The 20,053-nt window shown below is 42.0% G+C and overlaps 1 protein-coding gene across 1 annotated transcript in view; it reads left to right on the top strand.

Annotated features, from left to right (window-relative positions):
- Positions 1-2,645: 2,645 nt before the first annotated feature.
- Positions 2,646-20,053, top strand: part of PLBD1 (phospholipase B domain containing 1) — a gene marked incomplete at both ends in the record, with an annotated part of 40,321 nt that continues 22,913 nt past the window's right edge. The window contains 3 exons of the mRNA XM_080635268.1: positions 2,646-2,724; positions 11,127-11,346; positions 18,759-18,842. Coding sequence (XP_080491394.1) covers positions 2,646-2,724; positions 11,127-11,346; positions 18,759-18,842 — 383 coding nt within the window. The remainder of the gene's footprint in view (positions 2,725-11,126; positions 11,347-18,758; positions 18,843-20,053) is intronic.

The raw sequence follows: 20,053 nt of genomic DNA, 5'->3' as shown, positions 1-20,053 counted from the left end.
TGTAGTTCCAAGCCCTCTGCCATGGGCAGGAACACCTACATGCCCTTGTAAGAAGTCCCTCTCCAGATTTCTTGTAGGCCCCTTTAGGCACTGGAAGCTGCTCTAAGGTCTCCCCAGAGCCTTGCCTTCTCCAGGCTGAACAAACCCAACTCCCTCAGCCTGTCTTCATAGGAAAGGTGTTCCAGCCCCTGAATCATCTTCATGGCCCTCCTTTGGACTTGCTAAAGCAAGTTGGAGGCCTCAGAGCTGAATGCAGTACTCCAGGTGGAGTCTTATGAGAGCAGAGAGGGAGAATCACCTCCCTTGACCTGCTGGCCATGCTTCTTTTGATGCAGCCTGGGATACAGTTGGCTTTCTGGGCTGCAAGTGCACATTGCTGGGTCAATTTGAGCTTCTCATCAACTAACACCCCTCCAAGTCTGCCTTAGGGCTGCTCTCAATCCATTCTCTGCCCAGCCTGTAGTTGTGCTTGAGAATGCCCTAACCCAGGTGCAGTTGAATTGGCCTTGTTCAGTTTAATGAGGTTCACACTGGCCCACCTCTTTAGTCTGTCCAGATGCCTCTGAATGGCATTCCTTCCTTCCTTCCTTCCTTCCTTCCTTCCTTCCTTCCTTCCTTCCTTCCTTCCTTCCTTCCTTCCTTCCTTCCTTCCTTCCTTCCTTCCTTCCTTCCTTCCTTCCTTCCTTCCTTCCTTCCTTCCTTCCTTCCTTCCTTCCTTCCTTCCTTCCTTCCTTCCTTCCTTCCTTCCTTCCTTCCTTCCTTCCTTCCTTCCTTCCTTCCTTCCTTCCTTCCTTCCTTCCTTCCTTCCTTCCTTCCTTCCTTCCTTCCTTCCTTCCTTCCTTCCTTCCTTCCTTCCTTCCTTCCTTCCTTCCTTCCTTCCTTCCTTCCTTCCTTCCTTCCTTCCTTCCTTCCTTCCTTCCTTCCTTCCTTCCTTCCTTCCTTCCTTCCTTCCTTCCTTCCTTCCTTCCTTCCTTCCTTCCTTCCTTCCTTCCTTCCTTCCTTCCTTCCTTCCTTCCTTCCTTCCTTCCTTCCTTCCTTCCTTCCTTCCTTCCTTCCTTCCTTCCTTCCTTCCTTCCTTCCTTCCTTCCTTCCTTCCTTCCTTCCTTCCTTCCTTCCTTCCTTCCTTCCTTCCTTCCTTCCTTCCTTCCTTCCTTCCTTCCTTCCTTCCTTCCTTCCTTCCTTCCTTCCTTCCAGCGTGTTGACTGCCCATGTTGCCAACAAAGATGTTAAGAAGTGCTGGTGCCAGTTCCAACCCCTGAGGAACACTTGTCACTCGTCACCCATCCATGCTCCCCTCTCGTTTCCGCATTCTGTATTTGTGCTCTCTATCCTGCATGTTTACATGTGCCTCTAATTCCTGGCCACATCCATCACTTGTACACAGAGAATCTTGTTTTAAATATTGTGGGGTTTTTTCCTGTGGTAATCCCATAAAGAGAATTCTACGGAAAACAAGATTTTGTGTTTTACTTCACCAACACAGTAAAACTGGGAGCATCACATGACAAGTGAATGGAAAAGCCATTTGGAAAAGCCTTTGGAGAATATCCCTCCAAAGCAAACACAGCATCCATTCATGATTAGGCATTTAAGAGTTATTTTTGACTGGGTAGGCAGTAGTGTTGCACTGTTTTTTCCCTGGGCTTAAGGCCAAGAATTGCTACTTGGCCTGAACTGGTTGGCATGTGACCTTGCTATATGAAGGTATTACAGGCACCGGCATCAAATCTGAACTATCTTTAACAATTACCGCAACACAATGGCCTAATAATGGCTGGTTTAGTACAGCGGTAGAATATCCAACACTGGGGAGAGAAGAAAAGGCAGTATCGCAAAATTATCTGAACCAAGTGGGCAGGAAGAGATCCCAGGGAAGGTTGTCGCTATCTGTAAGCCTTCGAAAAAGGACTGTCCAGCAGCCTTTCTGCTGGGACATGTGCAGTTTTTCTTCTCAAAAGAAAGCTGCTCTTCCTCTGATGCAAAATGTGCAGTTTGACAAGCCACCACCTAACTCCTCACCCCCTGTTGCTTTACAGGAGCTTTTCCTGATCAACCTTCACCCCTTTATGGGCAATCACCCTCCGCCAGCCCAGCAGCTACCTCCTCACTGACCTGTGCCTCATGAAGATGTCTGGCACAATGGTGAGCCTCAACCTCGGCCTGGAGTGAGCATCACGTCCCAGCCAGACACTGGGGACTCTGAACAAGTGCCAGCGACAAAAAGCTGCCGGAGCCCTGTGCTCGCCGTCCATCAAACGCCTCCCCCAGTACCTTCTGCCATCATCATCGTGAGGCGATCGGGCGCGAAGGGCAGCGTACAGGCCTTGCCGGCGGGGCTGCCAGCGGCTGCGAGATCAACTGCCGCCTGGGGACCTCCGCCACGACGCTTTGGGCGGGAAGCGCAGCGTGAAGAGCAGCCGCCGCTGCCGGCCGATACCGGGGCGCACCCCGGAGCCGTGAGGGGAGAGGGCGATCGGTGCGAGGCACAGCCCTTGGCTTGGCGGGGCCACCCCCAGCACGGGGTGCCGTGGCTGGGGCGGGTGCCAGAGGAGGCGGGAGCAGCGGCGGGACCTGCCCTGAGCGAGGGAACTTGTTAAAGTCTCGCCGCCCGCCGGTACTCAGAGGAGGTGCGGGATAGCAGTAGCATGGCCCGGCTCGGCGGCGGCTTGTGCTGCTGCTGCTGGGGGCTTGTCCTGCTGTGGGCGGCGGCGGGGGGCCGAGCAGGTGAGGCGGGCGGGGCGCGGGAGGGCAGTAGAGGGGCCTTGCCCTAAAGTCCCCTCACCGGGAGGGCGGGAAAGGAGGGACACAGCGGGGTTGTCCCCTGCTCCGGGGGTGCCAGGCGGCCGGGAGGAGCTGTCCCACCGGCTGAGCCTGGCCTGCGCCTCTTGCCGCGGCTCCCGAGGAGGTAGTGCGGCTCGTCCGCGCCCGCTCCGGAGGACCCGCCGGGCTCGGCGTCCCGCCTCGTCGCTGTGCCTCCTCTCCGGGGTGGATAGTGCCACCGTGCCGCCTTGCGAGGCGCCTCGTTCGTCGGCAGTGCCGGGGCCGTCAAGCTCCTCCACCCTCTGGCGAGGGCTCATGAGCTTGCTCCAAGAGCACCTCACGTCCCGCCGGCTGCGACAGGCTCGGCCGTTGTGCATCGTGGGTGCTAAGTGCCGATACTTTTTTTCTGCTTTCAAAACATCTTTCCGGTTCCCAGAATGGGCGAGGGGAGCTACACTAGGGAGTCATCAGATGGAAGGCTGTCTTGAGCTCCCAGTGGTGCTGGTTTTTCATGTAGCAGGCATGCACGGGAATCATTTACAAGATATGCTTCGTTTTGGTGCTATGGCCTACAGCATGCTGTATCTTAACAGAGTTTTAATGCTAGCTTGTGGGTATAGGTTGTCATCTGTGTTTCGGAACTCATACCTATGCATGATCTAGTGTTTCCTGAGTAGCTTAACTTGTGTTGACATGAGAGTAACTAATTTACCAATATCTGGTTAGCTTTTAAAAATCTGAAGGTGTTTTCTGTGGTACAAACACCACTTCATGCTAATTTTGTGCTCATGGCTGGGATTTTTTTGTCATGCATTTGTGTAATGTAATAGTTTTTCATTCAAAGTTGTAAGGCTCAGTTAGGGTATTTCAGTTCTTGTTGTAACTTCATAGTCAGATTAAGATGCAAACAAAATTTGGCAAATGGCATGACGGCACATTTTGGTGAGCTTCAGGGTTTTTCGTAGACTCTCTTAAATCTTAAAAATTGAGTTTCTGCTTGATTTGTTTGAGACTTATTGTAGCTGTGGACATACCACTATTGATAGAAAAAATATGCCAGTGAGGTTATGAACATAGAATTATTATTTATTTTCATTTCAAAGTATGAAACAGGTTTGCCAGCAACTAGAAGGGTGGGGAAAGGAGGCACTAAAGGAGGGAATTTTGAGAGATGCTGAGCAAGTGTGGAGCATGTGAAAGTGAAGGGGCCTCTGAAAGACTGTTGAAGGTTAGTGACAGTAGCCATTGGAAGTAGAATGTCCATTAGAGAATTTCGAATACCATTTGTACTGATGGCAATAGTAAGGTTGTTGGGGACCAAATCTCATCAGGAGAATATCTCCCTCTTCTACTACTTTCAGTGAATTCTGAAGATCTTAAAGGCTGGATTCAGTGCTTATCTTCTAGGGAATTCCTAGTTCATACATTAGTTGCCACAAAACAAGGAGAAATTCAGGTAACTGTTGTTTGAATGTGTCCAAAATATTACAAGCATATGATTTTGCTGATGGTCCCACCTCATCTTGCAGATTTACTTTTCAAACTTTATCGGAGTTGGCAAAAACTTTAGTGCTACATTAGCAGGACTGAAGGAAGGGTCAACTGTGTATCATGCAGAAGAAATGAAACAAAGTTTAGGGTCTGAAGTAGTTTTAGCTAATTTCTGATTCCTCACATCATAATCGAAGTACTAGTAGAAAACTACTGAGGAGCAAATAGAAATGCCTTTAGGCTATTTAGTGGAGTAAAGTTGGCCTTCAGCATTGTGAATTGTATAGATTTTTTTTTTTTATTATTTGTTCATTGTTCTTTAGCATTTTGAATGCCTTGGATATTCTTCATCAGACAGTTAGGAAAGTGGTTTTAGAGAATGTTCTCTGGTAAAAACGACTTAAATTGAGAGACTATATGATAAGTGAAGGTACTTGTGCAACTGTTATTATTGTTTCCTTTGTGGATGCCGTATAACTATTTTAGGTAATGCAGAAAACTTGTCAAGCTTTACTGGTCAAGTATCTTTGTAAGCAAGAAAACCGTACAATACTCAAACTCTTAATTTATAGTTCACATTTGAATATTGCTTCTCTCTCATGTAAGCACAAATCAGGAGATAGGTTTCAAATAATAACAGGCCTGTTAGAGCCAAATTGGAAAATTACTTAGACCTGAAATGTCTGAGGAAATAGGATGAATTAAGGCCGATAGAATAGAAAATGCAAATAGCTTATATTCAAGCAGAACAAGAAAGCTTTCACTCCTTTAATTGAACATTACTGAGTTTCATGTTAAGTTCTTGTGTGGTTTAAACTAATCTCTAAAGAAGTCCTGAAGTGCTTAACATTTGTGTTGTAATGGCTTCCAGTCATAACTGTACTTTGAAATCTTAGTTGTACTTTAGAGGTATACAACCTTTTCTTAAGAACTGTTAAAAGAATGGTTCTAAAATTTTTAATGGCAAAACAGGACAAGCTCTATCAAATTACAAGGCTGAACAGAAACATCATATAGTTCCTTACTGTGGTGGACCTGAAATATTTAAATGTTAAACTGTGCATATATAATCTTTACTGGTGAACGTTAGCTGTAGGAGAGGGTACACTGAAAACAGAAGTGCTAGGTTTTTGTGTTTTGAAGTTGCACAAAACTAGTAGTTCAGTGAAGGAGTGGAGTGATAGCTTCCTTATTAATGGAAAGATGGACACTGTAAAATACATCCAAACAACTCTACAAAAAAGCTTCGTATTTGAAAAGTCATAGATAAAAATAAGCATGTGAAATAGGGATAAAAACTAGTAGCTTTAAGAAGCCAGTATTTTTGCTATTAATAGGAAATGCTCATGGTTGTTTATTAGCTTATTACATGCAACCTACCCAGTGCTTCACTGCTTATAAGTTGGCTTCTTTCTCAGACTAAGGAAAAATAAGAATATTAATTCTCAGTCCCAGACATTGTAGCTCTTTTGCTTGCAAGGAAAAGTGAGTTCTATTAATTTCCATAATTAGAAAGTCCAGTAGCCTATCTAGATATATTTATGTTTTAAAAACAACTTATATCTGGGAAAGCATAAGGAAAAGCAACTGTTGCATATTGCCAAACAGATTTTACTGGTATGCTTAAGGCACTTCAGGTGTTATTTTTGTAGGTATAATAGATATTAATATAGATATAATATCTAGATAGTCTTGGGCCATCTCGCTGCATTGCTCTTTTTTTCTTCCTCATCTTCTCTATCCATTCTGTTCTTTCATTGCAAGTTACTGCTACTCAATCATGTACTCTTCAGCATCTGCTTTTCTCTTTGTTTCATCTTGCTCAGTCCTCTTACTTAGTATTTTACTTCTGCTTTTTCTATATTCTCACAAACTTGTATTTCCTCTCTCCTACTGCCACTAGATAAAAAACAAGCTCACTTTTAACGTAACCTTGGAAATGCCTTTATTAGGCCAAAAAGGCAGAAAACAGATTTAGCATTTCAGCCAAAAAAACAAGGGGACTACTACCACCTCCTAGCCATAGCTGAAGTATCTTAATTTTTCCATTATTTAGGGTATATCCCTGAAAAAAAGCAGATACTTCTCAATTCTTGAAGAAATCCTAGCACTCGCCCAACTGCAGTCCCTATGTTTGGATCTTTATTTGGCAGAAACATTGATGTATCTCTACAAACAGGCAATTTGAGGAAAGGTTCCTCCCAGTCCCTACTGACTGCTGAAAGGAGAAGAAGCACTGGTTTATTACCAGGCTTATTTTGTTATTGCAGTTCTTCACTTCTGTCTCCCACCATACAGTGGTTGTGGTGGAACTGCATATTGCTGATGCTATGCAGTTCTTCTGGCTGGCTGGTTGCATGAAGGGGAATGGTGACTCCACTGACCTACCCTATCCCCAGGGATTCTGAGTCATTCATTGCAGTAAATAGTGTGTGCTTTGGCTTGTTATTTAGGTTATTCTAAGTGATACTGTTTTGGAATAGCCACAGGTTATCAGAGTCTTTTCTATTCTTTAGAGTCCTAATAGGCTGAAATGCTTGTAAGCATTCTCAGCTACACACTGGGAAGTCTAACTTCAGTAATAAAAGGATGATTTAGAGATTCATGGAGACACTGCGTTTGATTCATATGCAAGGAGTTACCAATACAACTGCTGGAATAAGAGATGACAGGGCCCCTGCCTCATCCTCCAAAAATAATGTTTAAAAAATGCCAGCATTATTCAAAGGGAAGGTTCTTCTTGTTACAGGGCATATACAGGGTTGTTTGGAAATGTGCAATTGCTTCTTCTGTATCTATATTTCATATCATACTTCAGTTCTGGATGGTTTTCTTGTCAACGATAGTGCTGCTACTTTAGATGAGCACAGATTAAAATTGTAACAGACTGGGTGATAACAAATGTTTTAATTACATTGTAGTGTAAGCGTGTTTTCACAGAATCATTAGGATTGGAAGGGATGTCTGGAGATCATCTAGTTTTAAGTGTACACAGCTTTGTAAGCTTGTGGTTTTAACTCCATCTCTAGAGCATTTAAGTTGTTTAACTCTATAGCAAGATAAAGCTTATCGTCTAAATTTTAGCAATTATTATATGGCTATATATATGTTCCTTGAAATAAACGTAGCAATTTAATACGCAGGTATTTTGACTATTTAAAGCAGGGCAATTAGATTTGCAGAAACTGACATAAAAACTGATGGGGTGAAATAGGACAGCGAGTGAATGAGTTGGGAAAAAATTAATAAATTGGTAATTGGAAATGGTCCTTTCCAGCATCATTGTTAAGCCACATCTATGGCAGGTATCTTGATGCTGTTCATCAAGAGGCCTTGGTAGGTTTCTTGCAAATCATCATGTAGTTTAATTATCATGTAATTTCCCCTTCTCTCCCATCCTATTCTAGTCCTGGTTTTCTTCAGTTTAAATTTATCTTGTAGTGAAGTAGGGACAGGGCAAACTCCACGGGTAATTTAAAAGTTTAATCTGACATTTGAAGATAACTTTGCATGTTCATGCTGGCAGTGCATAAACCAAAGAAACACAGCCTGCCGTGTTAGAACGCCTGTGTCTAACATTGGGATCAACATTCTTTTAGAAAAGAAAGCACTTTTTTTGCTCTAGGCAGAAGAAAGTTTCTCTGACATATCTGTTTAGCCTATGGGCACTAATAACAATACCCAGCTGTCTGGTTCCTCTTGACTACTTGCCACCTTTCCAGAGCCTAATGAAAAGATGGGAAGAAAATAATGTTTTGTGTTTGTTCTTGTTCTTTTTACCAATATCTCAGCTGTCTTTGTGCACTGGGCACATGGTCTGTCTCTCCTCTGCCCCGCACTGGGCTTTTTGCTTGGAATCAGCCTTCTCATTTACTGCTGGACAGGCTGGTTGTGTTCTGTGCTGACCCCTTACACTGCTTCTTCACTGGACCTCCCTTTCCTAACCTCTTTGCTTATGTAAGCTTTTAGCTTTGTAAGGTGGCCTTTGGCTCTCTTCAGCATTGACCCTTATCAGCCTGCTCTTTTTATAGATGTTTGGGGTTTTTTTTCAGTCTGAGTGATTCCCCTGTTTACCCTTCACTTAAAGTAACAATTACTGTATGTGTTACTAGAAATAGTTAAGGAGACAACAGAAAACTAAGATTAGAGCTGCTTGAGGAGTTATCTGTCATGTCTTAGTCCTTTAAATAGCCTTAGTACCTGGCAAATGAAAAACATGTTTTTAAACACTGTGTTCCAAGTCCCTGAAATGACTTAATCTCCAAATATATTCATGTAAAAACTTCTATTCATAGAATGGGGAAAGAAATGCAGTTGCTTGACTACCAAAATTCTGTTCTTGCTAATGCTTTTCCTGTTCATGTGAGTAGTGTCTCTAGTATATCATGAAGATAGATACAGTGCATAGTAGTACAAAATCTAGATGGAGGCCAGTAATGACTGGTGTATGCCAGTGGTTGGTACTGCTCAGCATCTTCCTTAGTGATCTGGGTGATGGGACAGAGTGTACCCTCAGCAAGCGTGCTGGTGATACATCTGAGAACTGTGCTGCCACTCGGAGGGACCTCAACAGGCTGGAGAAATGTTTGACAGGAACCTCATGCAGTTCAGCAAAGAGAAATGCAGAGTACTGGCCTAGGGAGGAGTAGCCTCACATATCAGTATATGTTCGGGCTGATTGGAAAGCAGCTTTGCAGAAAAGGGCCTTGTGGACACCAAGCAGAGCATGAGTCAGCAATGTGCCATTATGGCAAAAAAAGGCAACTGTCCCCTGAGCTGCATGAGGATGAGTATTGCCATCAGGTTCGGATAGATGATCCTTCTCTGCTCAGCACTGGTAAGGCCATACCTGGAGTGCTGGATCCAGTTCTGAGCTCCCCAGTACAAGAGACGTCTAGTGGTACTGGACAGATTGTGGCAAAGGGCGGTGATTAAGGGACTGGAGCATCTCTCACATGAAGAATGGCTGGGAGAGGTGGGACTGTGCCATCTGGAGAAGAGAAGGTGCAAGGGGGAAAACTCATCAATGTCTACAAATATTTGAATGGAGGGTGTAAAGAAAACGGAGCCAGACTCTTTCCAGTGATGCCCAGGGACAGGACTAGAGGGAATAGGCACAAACTGGAACACAGGAGGTTCCCTCTGAACAGCAGAAGACACTTTTTAACTATGAAGGTGGGTTAGCACTGGCATAGGTTGCTCAGAGTGGTTGTAAAATCTCCATCCTCGGAAATACTTAAAAGTCATCTGGGATGAATTCTGGGCAACTGGCTTTAGGTGATGCTCCTTGAGCAGGGGGTTTGGACAAGATGACCTCCAGAGGTCTCTTCCAACCTCAGCCATCCTCTGATTCTCTATAAGAAACAGTTTTAGCTGGTCTTGCTGGAACACCAGGGAAGAACAGCTTTGTAGATGTTGAATGACACAGATTATTTAACAATCTGGTAAAATGGATAAAAACTGGCTTAAAGAAACTGGATAACTTATGTCAAAAAGTGATTGGTGGAGAAAGTTTAGTTCTTGGAAAATGTTTGGGTTTGCTTTTTGTATTCAAATGTGTCATGGCTCTTCATAAAAATAACTTCTTTATGTTATGTTTTATAGTAGTGAATAAAGTGGGGGCACTTAATTTGAAATTGAACTACCTGCTTAATCACAAACATGTTACTGACAGCTTTTTAAAAGAGCATTAGGTATTGTGCTTCTATTACGTTGCTTTTGTTGTGGTTCCATTATCATAGCATGCGTACTAAGTATTTTGTGTAAGATCATCTAGAATTAGATCAAGTTCTCTATTTTGCAGCTGTTGTGGTGTGATACACAAAATGAATCGTTGTGAGGAAGTAGTAAACAAATTGTAATTTCTTGCTATAAACTGGCAGAACTAGTTGCTACACGCACTGGAGAAGGGTCTGGGGAATAAAAATGTTGTGGGTTTCTCAGTAATTTTAAGTGTTTACAATTTATCCCTTAAAACTTTTTAAGTAGTTCTGGGAACTTTGACTCATGATTTGTTGAATTATTTTCACTTGTAATACTGTAGTAGTGATTTGATCAGTATGAATAGAGATCTGATGTAATCAGGTCCCATTTTAGGGAAGGCTGAATTAGAGTTCTAGGGATTTGTTTTTTTTTTTTTTTGTGGAAAGCAGTTTGCCTTGCTCTTTGTTCTTCAGACAACAGGATTAAAACCCAACTAATGAAGAATGCTTTTAACAGCGGTCCGACCAGAACTCTTGAGCAGTCTAGTGCTCCTCCTTCCTGTTCATTTCACAGTTGAGATTGATACTAATATGACTGGGTGATAGGGATTGTGTATCTTATAAAGGATTGCATACCTGTGGTGCTTTTGTCTTTAAACCTGTGATCCACTGAGTTTTAGTGCTCCAGAATTAGTTGCCCAGAAAGACAGTTTAGAAAACTTTTGCAGCCTTTTGAATCTTTAGGTGGAAAACAAAATCCACAGTAGCCTATAATCCTTTGCAGTTGCTAAGTCATGCTGTCTTCTATAGTTACTTTCCATAAGATTTGTATAGATTTTCTTCTGAGCCAGGGTAAGGAAGTACTTTTCTGAATTTTCTGTCAAGACTCAGCTATGTTGGAACTCAGAGAGAATTATAGATGATTTCTAAAAGAGTAACATGAGAGTATTTAGCTGTAAGATTTATGTCTTGGTAAAACTCCCTTTAGTTCTTATGCCACTTTTCAGTATGTTAAAATTAGTGTTGATCTCCACAGTAGAACTGAACTTGATGGAAAGCTATCAAATTAACTTTTTAAAATTGTGACAATGTTGTCTTGATGTTTCAATATTGGGTAGGAAATACTTACTCCTGTTTGTTTGTTTCCTTTGCCCCCTTTTTTCTCCACCATAGAAATCCGCTATGCAACTGTGTACTGGAATAGAGCTGCAAAAACACTTCAGGTCAGGAATATGCTGGATAGGCGTGGAGATGCTTATGGTTTCTACAACAACTCTATACAGACAACAGGTTGGGGAGTTCTGGAGATCAGAGCAGGCTATGGCGGTCAGACCTTAAGCAATGAAGATATCATGTATGCAGCTGGCTTTTTGGAAGGCTATCTCACAGCTCCGTAAGTACCTCAGGAAGCAACTCAACTTGTGACACTTCCAGTGGATTTCTGTACTTGTGAGTTGTTTGTTTGTTTGTTTTTCATTTCACTTAATTCCCATCCATTTAAACTAACCATACATTTTGCAGTTGTGTGGTATTCTTTTAATTAGTAGCTGATATGAAGTATAGCTTTTCATTATGGCATCAAGATGTACCCTCTTCTCATCCTGCAGGCTCTCCTAACGCCTTGGTGAGATAGAGTACTGTATCAGTGTTACTGATTAAATAACATAATCACAGAATAGTGTATGTGTAAGAAAGTGCCTAAGCCCTATGTTGATAGCAAAGGCTACAGGGCTTCCTTAAGGACCTTTTTCAGCAAACACTGTCAAGAAACTACTGGGAGCAGCTACTGAATCTTCATAGCATAAGGAATTTAGTCTCTTTTGGATAAATAATAATAATTAAAAAAAACCAAAACTGATAAGCCTGAAGGCAGACTGGTGTGTGTCTAGAAGGATCATGTTATTACTGAAAGCCCTTTGGAGAGAAGATGAGGGACTGAATCTCTCCCACAATGCAGATCTATGAAACTGACAGAATTTTGTACTTCTTATGAATCCAGAGCAGTTTTTTAAAGAAAAAAAAAAAACCCCAAACCCCAAAACTGCAACCAACCTACCAACCCATCCTTCCCCCCCCTCCAAACTCTAAGCAACAACCAACTCAAAAAAATAACCCCAAACCCAAACCTTGTTTGTTCCTTGACAAACTAGGAAGACAGAATGGCTTCTTATATATTATGACATACTAACTGGTAGGATACAGCTGGTGATCCAGCTAAGAACATGATGGAAGACTTGTTGAACAAGCTTCATCTTTTCCTCTGTCGACTTAGTCACAGGAAAAAAAAAATCCCAAATTCTGATGCATGGCTGCGGAATAGTTGGGAGATGCTTGAGGTGGCTTCACCAGCTTTGCTTCCAGAACACTGAAATAAATACCCATAGGCTGTGTTGAACAGGTCAGCAGAGGAAGGTTGTCTGTTGAACAGTTGCTAGATATGGCTGCTGGACAAGATGATGTTAATTAGTAAGATATCTGAAGATCAGTTAAGGTTTATGGATAGCTCTGATCATATAATAATGTGACTGTCTAGGAGACTTTGCTGGAGAGGAAGCTAGGTCTCTAGACAGTGTAAAGGAACTTCACTAAAGTAATATTTGTCAATAACAAAACAGTTCTGAGAGAAAGAGTAAAGGAATGCTAAAGTTCAGAGTGTACAACCTGTACTCCAGGAAGGAAAGGAAATTAAGTACATGAGAGATCTGGATGTATGCTGTTGGGTTATTTTGCAGGAGAGGTTACTGTTATGTGCTATTCAGTCAGTTTGTGTAAACTGCGTGTGTAGGGGTGCTAGGATTACATTTAGAATATTGTTAAAATTGGGTATCTCTCAGCAGATTTTTCACAAGGTTTTACCTAGGTACTCATCTCTAAGTGGCTAAGCTTAAGCTTTGTCATACTACAGAGTGCCCAATCCATGCTAAGCCCAATTAGATAGCAGTTAATGTTCTAGTAGCAACAACCCACACCCTGTTCCCCTTCTGCCTCTGCAGTAGATTTGTAAGTCTTCCTGGCTTTTAAAAAAACTTAAGTATATGCCCATTCCTTTAAACATGGCTTGAATGTGAAACAGTGTCTTCAGGGACTTTATCTGATCTCTTAGTCTATGCTTAGGTGTAGGGGAGGAAGATTTTCCCCTTTGTTTATTCCAGGGGTGGCAAGTGAAGATTCACAAGTTATTCAGGTCAAGGCTTTCGTCTTCTCTAGGTGCTTACTGAGATTGTTTCCTAGCCCTAGCTGTGTTACTGTAGGGCTACCAGCCCCAGCACTGACTGGTCCTTTGAAGAGAAGTGAATGTAGCAGAAAAGGTAATGAACAGAGATTTTGAACTGCATGGATGTGAAGTTAAGGGTTTGTATCAATGTGGAAAAGTAGGCTTTGAGACTTTGACTTTTAAGCAAAGTGGGAAATTCAACTGTTTTAAAGGAGTTTAAGTGTAAGAGAGTTAAGATGCAAAACCAGAAGCAGCCAAAGCCTTGCTTTTCAGAGGAAACTTTTTGAGAAAATCCACTGAGAAATCCTCCGACAGTGCAAACCTGAAAATGCTTACCATCACAAAAATGACTATCAAATAATACGCATGCCATCTGAATTTGGTTTTTAGCTATGTCTTTGCCCCATTATGTACCTGTAACTGCAATGAAAACATATTCCTTACTGGGAGTCATGAATATAAGCTTTTTCTGTCAGGTCTTGTAAAGCTATTTTGGATAAAGAGGGCTTCTCCTGAGGCTAAGAAAACATATTGAAAATGCTCCAGCTGAGGAACAGAGATTGGTTAGTGATGTACAAACTTGATCCTTGAGAAGAACCTATTACTTCAGGTTTTAGCTGCAGCACCTTTGTGGTTTTTTATTCAGCAAACTGCAACTAATGAATCCTCTTACACAGTGTGTTTGCAATTTCCTGAACTATGGGAGTAGTGAGAACACACTAAGTTTGCAGATGTTAAGATTGCTCTCGGAGCTCCAGTTCTCCTTTATCTTGCCTAGAGAGTCACGGAAACTTAATTAACATGCAGGCAGATGTTCTTTCTTTGGGACAGTTACACAAGTCTTCTGAAGTAAAACTGGGAAAAAGGGTTTCCCAATCTGTAACTCTATTCCCAACAGACTGCCTGGCACATTCAGCCTGTCTTCAGGGAAGCTGTCTAGCATTATTATCACAACTTCTGAGAAGTCTCTAAACACTCTCTGCTTTTGCACACATCAGTGCCTGCAGTAGCTGCATACAGCTCAAGCTTCCTTTTTAAGGACTGGGTAACAAAAAGGAAGAGTGTAACAATGTGTTTAACTGAGGGGAATGCTTTATTTGCATCAACAACCACTTAGCTACCAGAGTGAAAACTCGTGTCACTTGCCTGTACAAGCACCAACCATCTGCGGTGGCCCAGGCAAAGCCTACCAGTGTGAAAACATTGGGTATGCCTGGTAATTAAAGTGCCCTTTAGCACATTGTTACCTGTAGCCTGAACAACTCCAGGGTCTCCAGCTGTCTTGCATCCATTTGTGGTAATGACTCCATGAAGTAGAAATGACCCAGGGTGGCTCTTTGCAGAAACCCTGAAGTCTTCCTGGGAAGAGCTCTGATGTGAAGCATTAATGGGAAGGATACATTGCATGCTTTATCCTAGGCTGAAATAAAAGTTCCTGCAGAAGCTGTTTGGTGAGCAGGAGCTCCAGCTTGGCAGTGCCTGCAATTTGAAGACCTTCATGAATGCTCAGCTAGCTCAGTTCTTGCATTATGCTTAAGGCATGAAGCAGGGTTTTAGACACAGCTAGGTGCCTCATCATGTAAGCAAAAGAGTGACAAAGTATCTAAGTGTACACTTTGTCCCTGGTAGGAACCTAAGCAGAATGTAAACCAAACAGATAAAAAATAGCAAAGTATAAGACATGCGAGATTATTTTATCTTGGATTCCTGGGGAAGAATTAATCTCAGCTCTAGCTGTATAAACCTGTGATAGAAAAAACAATAGCTAAGCTGGTCAGTCCCATTTACCAGTGAGCAGAGAAACACAAGCCTTTTCTAAAGCATGAGTCATCTTTCTAGTGTTGGTACCTGATTAAGATAGTAGCTATTTGAAAACACATAGTGTTTGTAGTGTCTGGAGATCCAGACATTTGCTTAGTCCTATCATCCAACCAAAGATGATTGCTCTCTTTTTTTGAGTATGAATTATCTTCTCCCATTACAAACAGGGAAGTGTCAATGAGGCCTTATTTTACTTGGGCAATGGTAGAGCACATCCAAATCTGTGACATTACTTTTAATGTCTTCCAATTGGGGCTTGCAGGTGCCCAATAGCAGTATTTAAATTTGAAGCAAAGTTAATTTTCCTGTCTCCTGGTATAACCTCAGCTGGCCTGAGTCTTGTCATCTTCCTCTCTAATTTGAAGAAGCAGTGCTCTGCTTTGCTGGTTTTAGACTTTGAATTCTTGTCCCAGCTTTGTAACTGCCTTGCATTTGGCCTTAGATACAGTTGCAAAGCCTTACCTTGCTATAATGGTCCAATTTACTTACAAAACATGCAAGCCATGTGCACAGAAGCTTTGTTAAAGCAAAAAAATTAAACAGCAACTAGGGGAAAAATTCTCAATAACCTTGAGCATTTAAATAGAAAAATCAATTCCAGGAATCATCTGTCTTCTGTTAGCATATACAAGATGGAAAGCCATTAAAGAAGTTGTTTTCAGTCCACTGATTCTAAACTAATCCTGTCTCCACATTCATCATCACAGCTTAAAGATGCTACTAAAATCTACCTTGTGTTGCATAACCTTTGAGAGCAAAATGAAGAGAGTAGAGCTGATGATTGAGCCTGGAAGCCTGATCATCTGTTGTGGCCTAGGCAGTGATTAGAGTAAGATTCTGGCAGTTTTTTTATCCTCCTCATCTGGTTCTGATCTCTAAAAGGCCATCTGCCAGATGGATTGTCTAGTGCTATGTGTCCCTCTTCTCTAGTACCATAAGAGCTCTGACTTGTAGTATGGACTATGTTAGGCTATAATTTCCTTCCTAAAATTACTTGGGATTTTTATTTGCCAAATTCGCTGTGACTGTAGGGGTAGAGAATATTGATCTGTCTCTTCAACTCTCTAGTCTTCAAAAAGTAGGTTGTGATGAAGAAGTAGGTTATGATCATGGCATATCATTCTGTGTTACATGGGAGACAGAAGGTTCTAGAAGTAAAATTGATACTGTAGCTGCAGTTTCAAGAAAAGTGTAATGGTGTGAAGCTGCTTAATGCTCCTCTGTCTTGCCCCAGCACCTCCCTCCACAGATCCAATGAGCCCCAGCATGTGCCCCCCACTGATGATCTATGCGTCAGTTCATCTACTAACACAGGAGAGAGCTGTCTTCTTGCACCAGCTCTGTTGCTTATCTATCTACATAACCGCCTAATTCAAAATGGAAACTGACAGAAGAAGAATTCACTTTTTTTGCAGGGTTAGTGTTTAGCCTGAGTGCATGCAGACAGAGTTGGTGGTCAGAATGGTATCAGAGCTAAGAATCAGCAGGGTCACATGCAATCAAGTACTCAAAACACCAGCTGGGAATGGGGCAATGGACAGAAAGAGAGAGGAGAAGGTGGTTAGAGAATTAATTATTGATTCTCTAATCATCAGCAAACCATTCAGTCATCTGTGGCTGTTTTCTCAAACTATAGCCTGAGGGAAACTGGGAAAAGCTTGTGTCTGCATCCTTACCAGAGGAAGCTGTCTTCATGACTTTTAATACGAGGAATTCTGTCCTGCTGGCATGTGCTTTCCTTGAGGCTGGTATCTGTTTTAGTTCTGTTTTCTTTCTCTCAGCATTTGATAGGGGCTAATTTTACTAATGACTGATGTAGTTCTATCAACTCCAGACCTTGGGGAAATAAATTTCTGCTGATTTCCACCTAGAACTAAGTATTTCTCCTTTTTTGTATGTTAAGCTTGACTCACAGTAAGAAATGCTGGAGTTCTGTTTTGGCTTGAATCAGATGATTGCATTTCACCTAAATGGAAGAGTGATTTTAACTTCTGGGCTCCTGAGCCATTTTTGGCAGTTCATTTCATTTTGAAATGTAGAAGACTTCAACAAAATGAAGAAAAAGCCCCAACCAACCACAAAAAAAAAACCAAAACCCAAACAAAACCTTTACAACTTTTTTTCTATTAGTTAATAGGGATGACACAGCTAACTGAATTCAACAACAACAAAAGCCCCACAAAAATTTTGGTCTCCCTAAAGGTGAATCTGTTTAGGGCTGGCGTGACTGGGAGTTTCTGTGGGAACATGAAAGATTAACTTACACACACTTTAAAATAGAGATATATAGCTTAATCAGAAAGGAAGGAACATAGAATCATAGAATAGTTAGGGTTGGAAAGGACCTTAAGATCATCAAGTTCCAACCCCCCTGCCATGGGCAGGGACACCTCACACTACATGATGCCACCCAAGGCTCTGTCCAACCTGGCCTTGAACACCACCAGGGATGGAGCATTCTCAGCTTCTCTGGGCAACCCATTCCAGTGCCTCACCACCGTAACAGTAAAGAACTTCTTCCTTATATCCAAGCTAAACTTCTCCTGTTTAAGTTTTAACCCATTACCCCTTGTCCTGTCACTACAGTCCCTAATGAAGAGTCCATCCCCAGCATCCCTATAGCCCCCCTTCAGATACTGGAAGGTTGCTATGAGGTCTCCACGCAGCCTTCTCATCTCCAGGCTGAACAGCCCCAACTTTCTCAGCCTGGCTTTGGAGATGCTCCAGTCCCCTGATGATCCTCATGGCCCTCCTCTGGACTTGTTCCAACAGTTCCATGTCCTTTTTATGTCGATGACACCAGAACTGCACACAATACTCCAAGGGGTTTCACAAGAGCAGAGTAGAGGGGCAGGATCACCTCCTTCGACCTGCTGGTCATGCTCCTTTTGATGCAGCCCAGGGTACAGTTGGCTTTCTGGGCTATGAGCACACACTGCTGGCCCGTGTTTATTTTCTCATCAACCAACACCCCCAAGTCCTTCTCTGCAGGGCTGCTCTGAATCTCTTCTCTGCCCAACCTGTAGCTGTGGCTGGGATTGCTGTGACCCAGGTGTAGGACCTTGCACTTGGCTTGGTTATACTTCATAAAGTTGGCATCAGCCCACCTCACAAGCGTGTCAAGGTCCCTCTGGATGGCATTTCTTCCCTCCAGCATATCAACCAAACCACATAGCTTGGTGTCATTGGCAAACTTGCTGAGGGCGTACTCAATCCCACTGTCAAACATGGTTAATGGTAAGTAAAACCTTCTGGGTACCAGGCTGAAATTCTCTCTCAACTGAATCAGCAAATTACATTCTCATCACCTCTGTGTTTGGTTTGCTGTTTTGGGTTTGTTTTGTGGTTTTTTTGTTGGTTTTTTTTTTTTTTTTGTTCCCGGTAGGATTGTTCTCCAGTAAACTATTTCTTTAAGTTAATGTGCTAATGCTTTGAAGATTCTTCTGGCCTACAAATACTTCTCGAATGTGAATTTAGCTATGAAGTAGTTCAATCTCCTTCTTGCTTATCTTTCCTTAAATTCTTATGGAAATGGTAGTTTGAGCAGCTATTAGCAAGGTCATTTATTGTAAGTTAAATTTAAACACTCCGTTTGTGTTGCCTTTGCTGTTTTGTTGCTTTCAGTCATGCACTGAAGTAATTTCTGTGATCTGGAAAAGCTTACATTATGCACTGTGGTGTTTGTCTTTCAGTGCTTGTTGATCAGTGGGTTGGTAAGTGAAAGGAAGGGAGACACAAAAGAATAACTTCTGCTACTTTTATTCTTTCAGGCACATGTATGACCATGCTGCAAATATGTATCCCCAGTTAATTAAGAATCCCGTCGTTCGAAGTGGAGTTCAGAATTTTATGGCGTATGTATTTAGTTATTATTAAAGAAAATACTCAAAACTTGGGTTTGGATTATGACAGTTTTTAAAGGGTTTTTAATCTCTTCTTATGGGCCTAAGAAAATACATGCTTCCTTTCCCTCTGCTTGAATGCTGTTAGTATGAGAAAAGAAAATATATGACGAAGAGCATATGTATCCATGCCTAATTCTGTTTCTTTCAAATAAATGTTTAAAACCATTGCTACGGGGGGTGTGTGTGTGTGTGTGTGTGGATAATGCCAATGAATTCTGAAGGTCATGCTAGTCAAAATGCTTTTTCTAAAAGCTGATATTTGAATGTTACACTGAACAGTGTGGTCTCCAGGCACCTGAATCTTTTTAGCATTGTATATCCTTTTCACCCTCCGTTAGGTTAGCATTTTGTTTATTCTACTGCTGATGTTAATTCTGTTCTAATCGCAAAGGTCCTAATTCCCTTTTCTCTTCAGCTCTATAAACCAAAAACAATTCTTCTCAAATAATGCACTTACACTGGTGGCAAACTAGAAGTGGGAGGAGAGCTAGGTCAGGTACTGGGAAACTCAACTGTGATTACCAGTTATGTAAATCTCCTTGACTTAATGTTTTCTTCCATTACAAATACTTCTGTGAAACTTTGGTTGTTTCTGGGGACTATTTTTTCCATCTTTTTCTTGTCTTGTGCTTTCCATGAGGGGTTATATATCTGACTAATTCTGTTATTGGTATACATATATAGAGTTGATTTGTTTTAGCTTATCCAAAAAGAAGAGGAAAAAATCTTAGCAATCCCTTGCCGTCATTTTTCGACATTGTTGTCCTCCTTGTGAAAGAAATGGGATAGCTACCATATCAATGTGTACAGTTTTTTTCCAGACATGGTAGCTGTATACCCTAAGATGCATTGTTGGATGGAGAGGGGTAATACTAGGTGACCCTGTATATTTTTTCTATTGGTTATATCCTAGACTCCTGCATCACTGGTTTACTTAATGGCAATTTTGCAGTATGAGCTGGTGCATTGTCCTCAAAGGTGTTAGCCCTGAATTCTCTGAGCACATTCATTTCCTCTGATGTACTTTGTGCATCTTGTTACTTCTAGAAGGTTGAATCTGGCTGGTTTTATCACCCATATACTGCTGGAAGAGTTTGATTCCTTGCCAGGTTCATTCTTTCATTTTTTACTGCTGTACATAAAACTGGATGGATAAATAT

Source organism: Psittacula echo (genome assembly GCF_963264785.1).
Source record: "Psittacula echo genome assembly, chromosome: 1".
Lineage (NCBI taxonomy): Eukaryota > Metazoa > Chordata > Aves > Psittaciformes > Psittacidae > Psittacula > Psittacula echo.
Note: the sequence above shows the minus strand (reverse complement) of the source record. Positions and strands in the feature narration are given on the sequence as shown.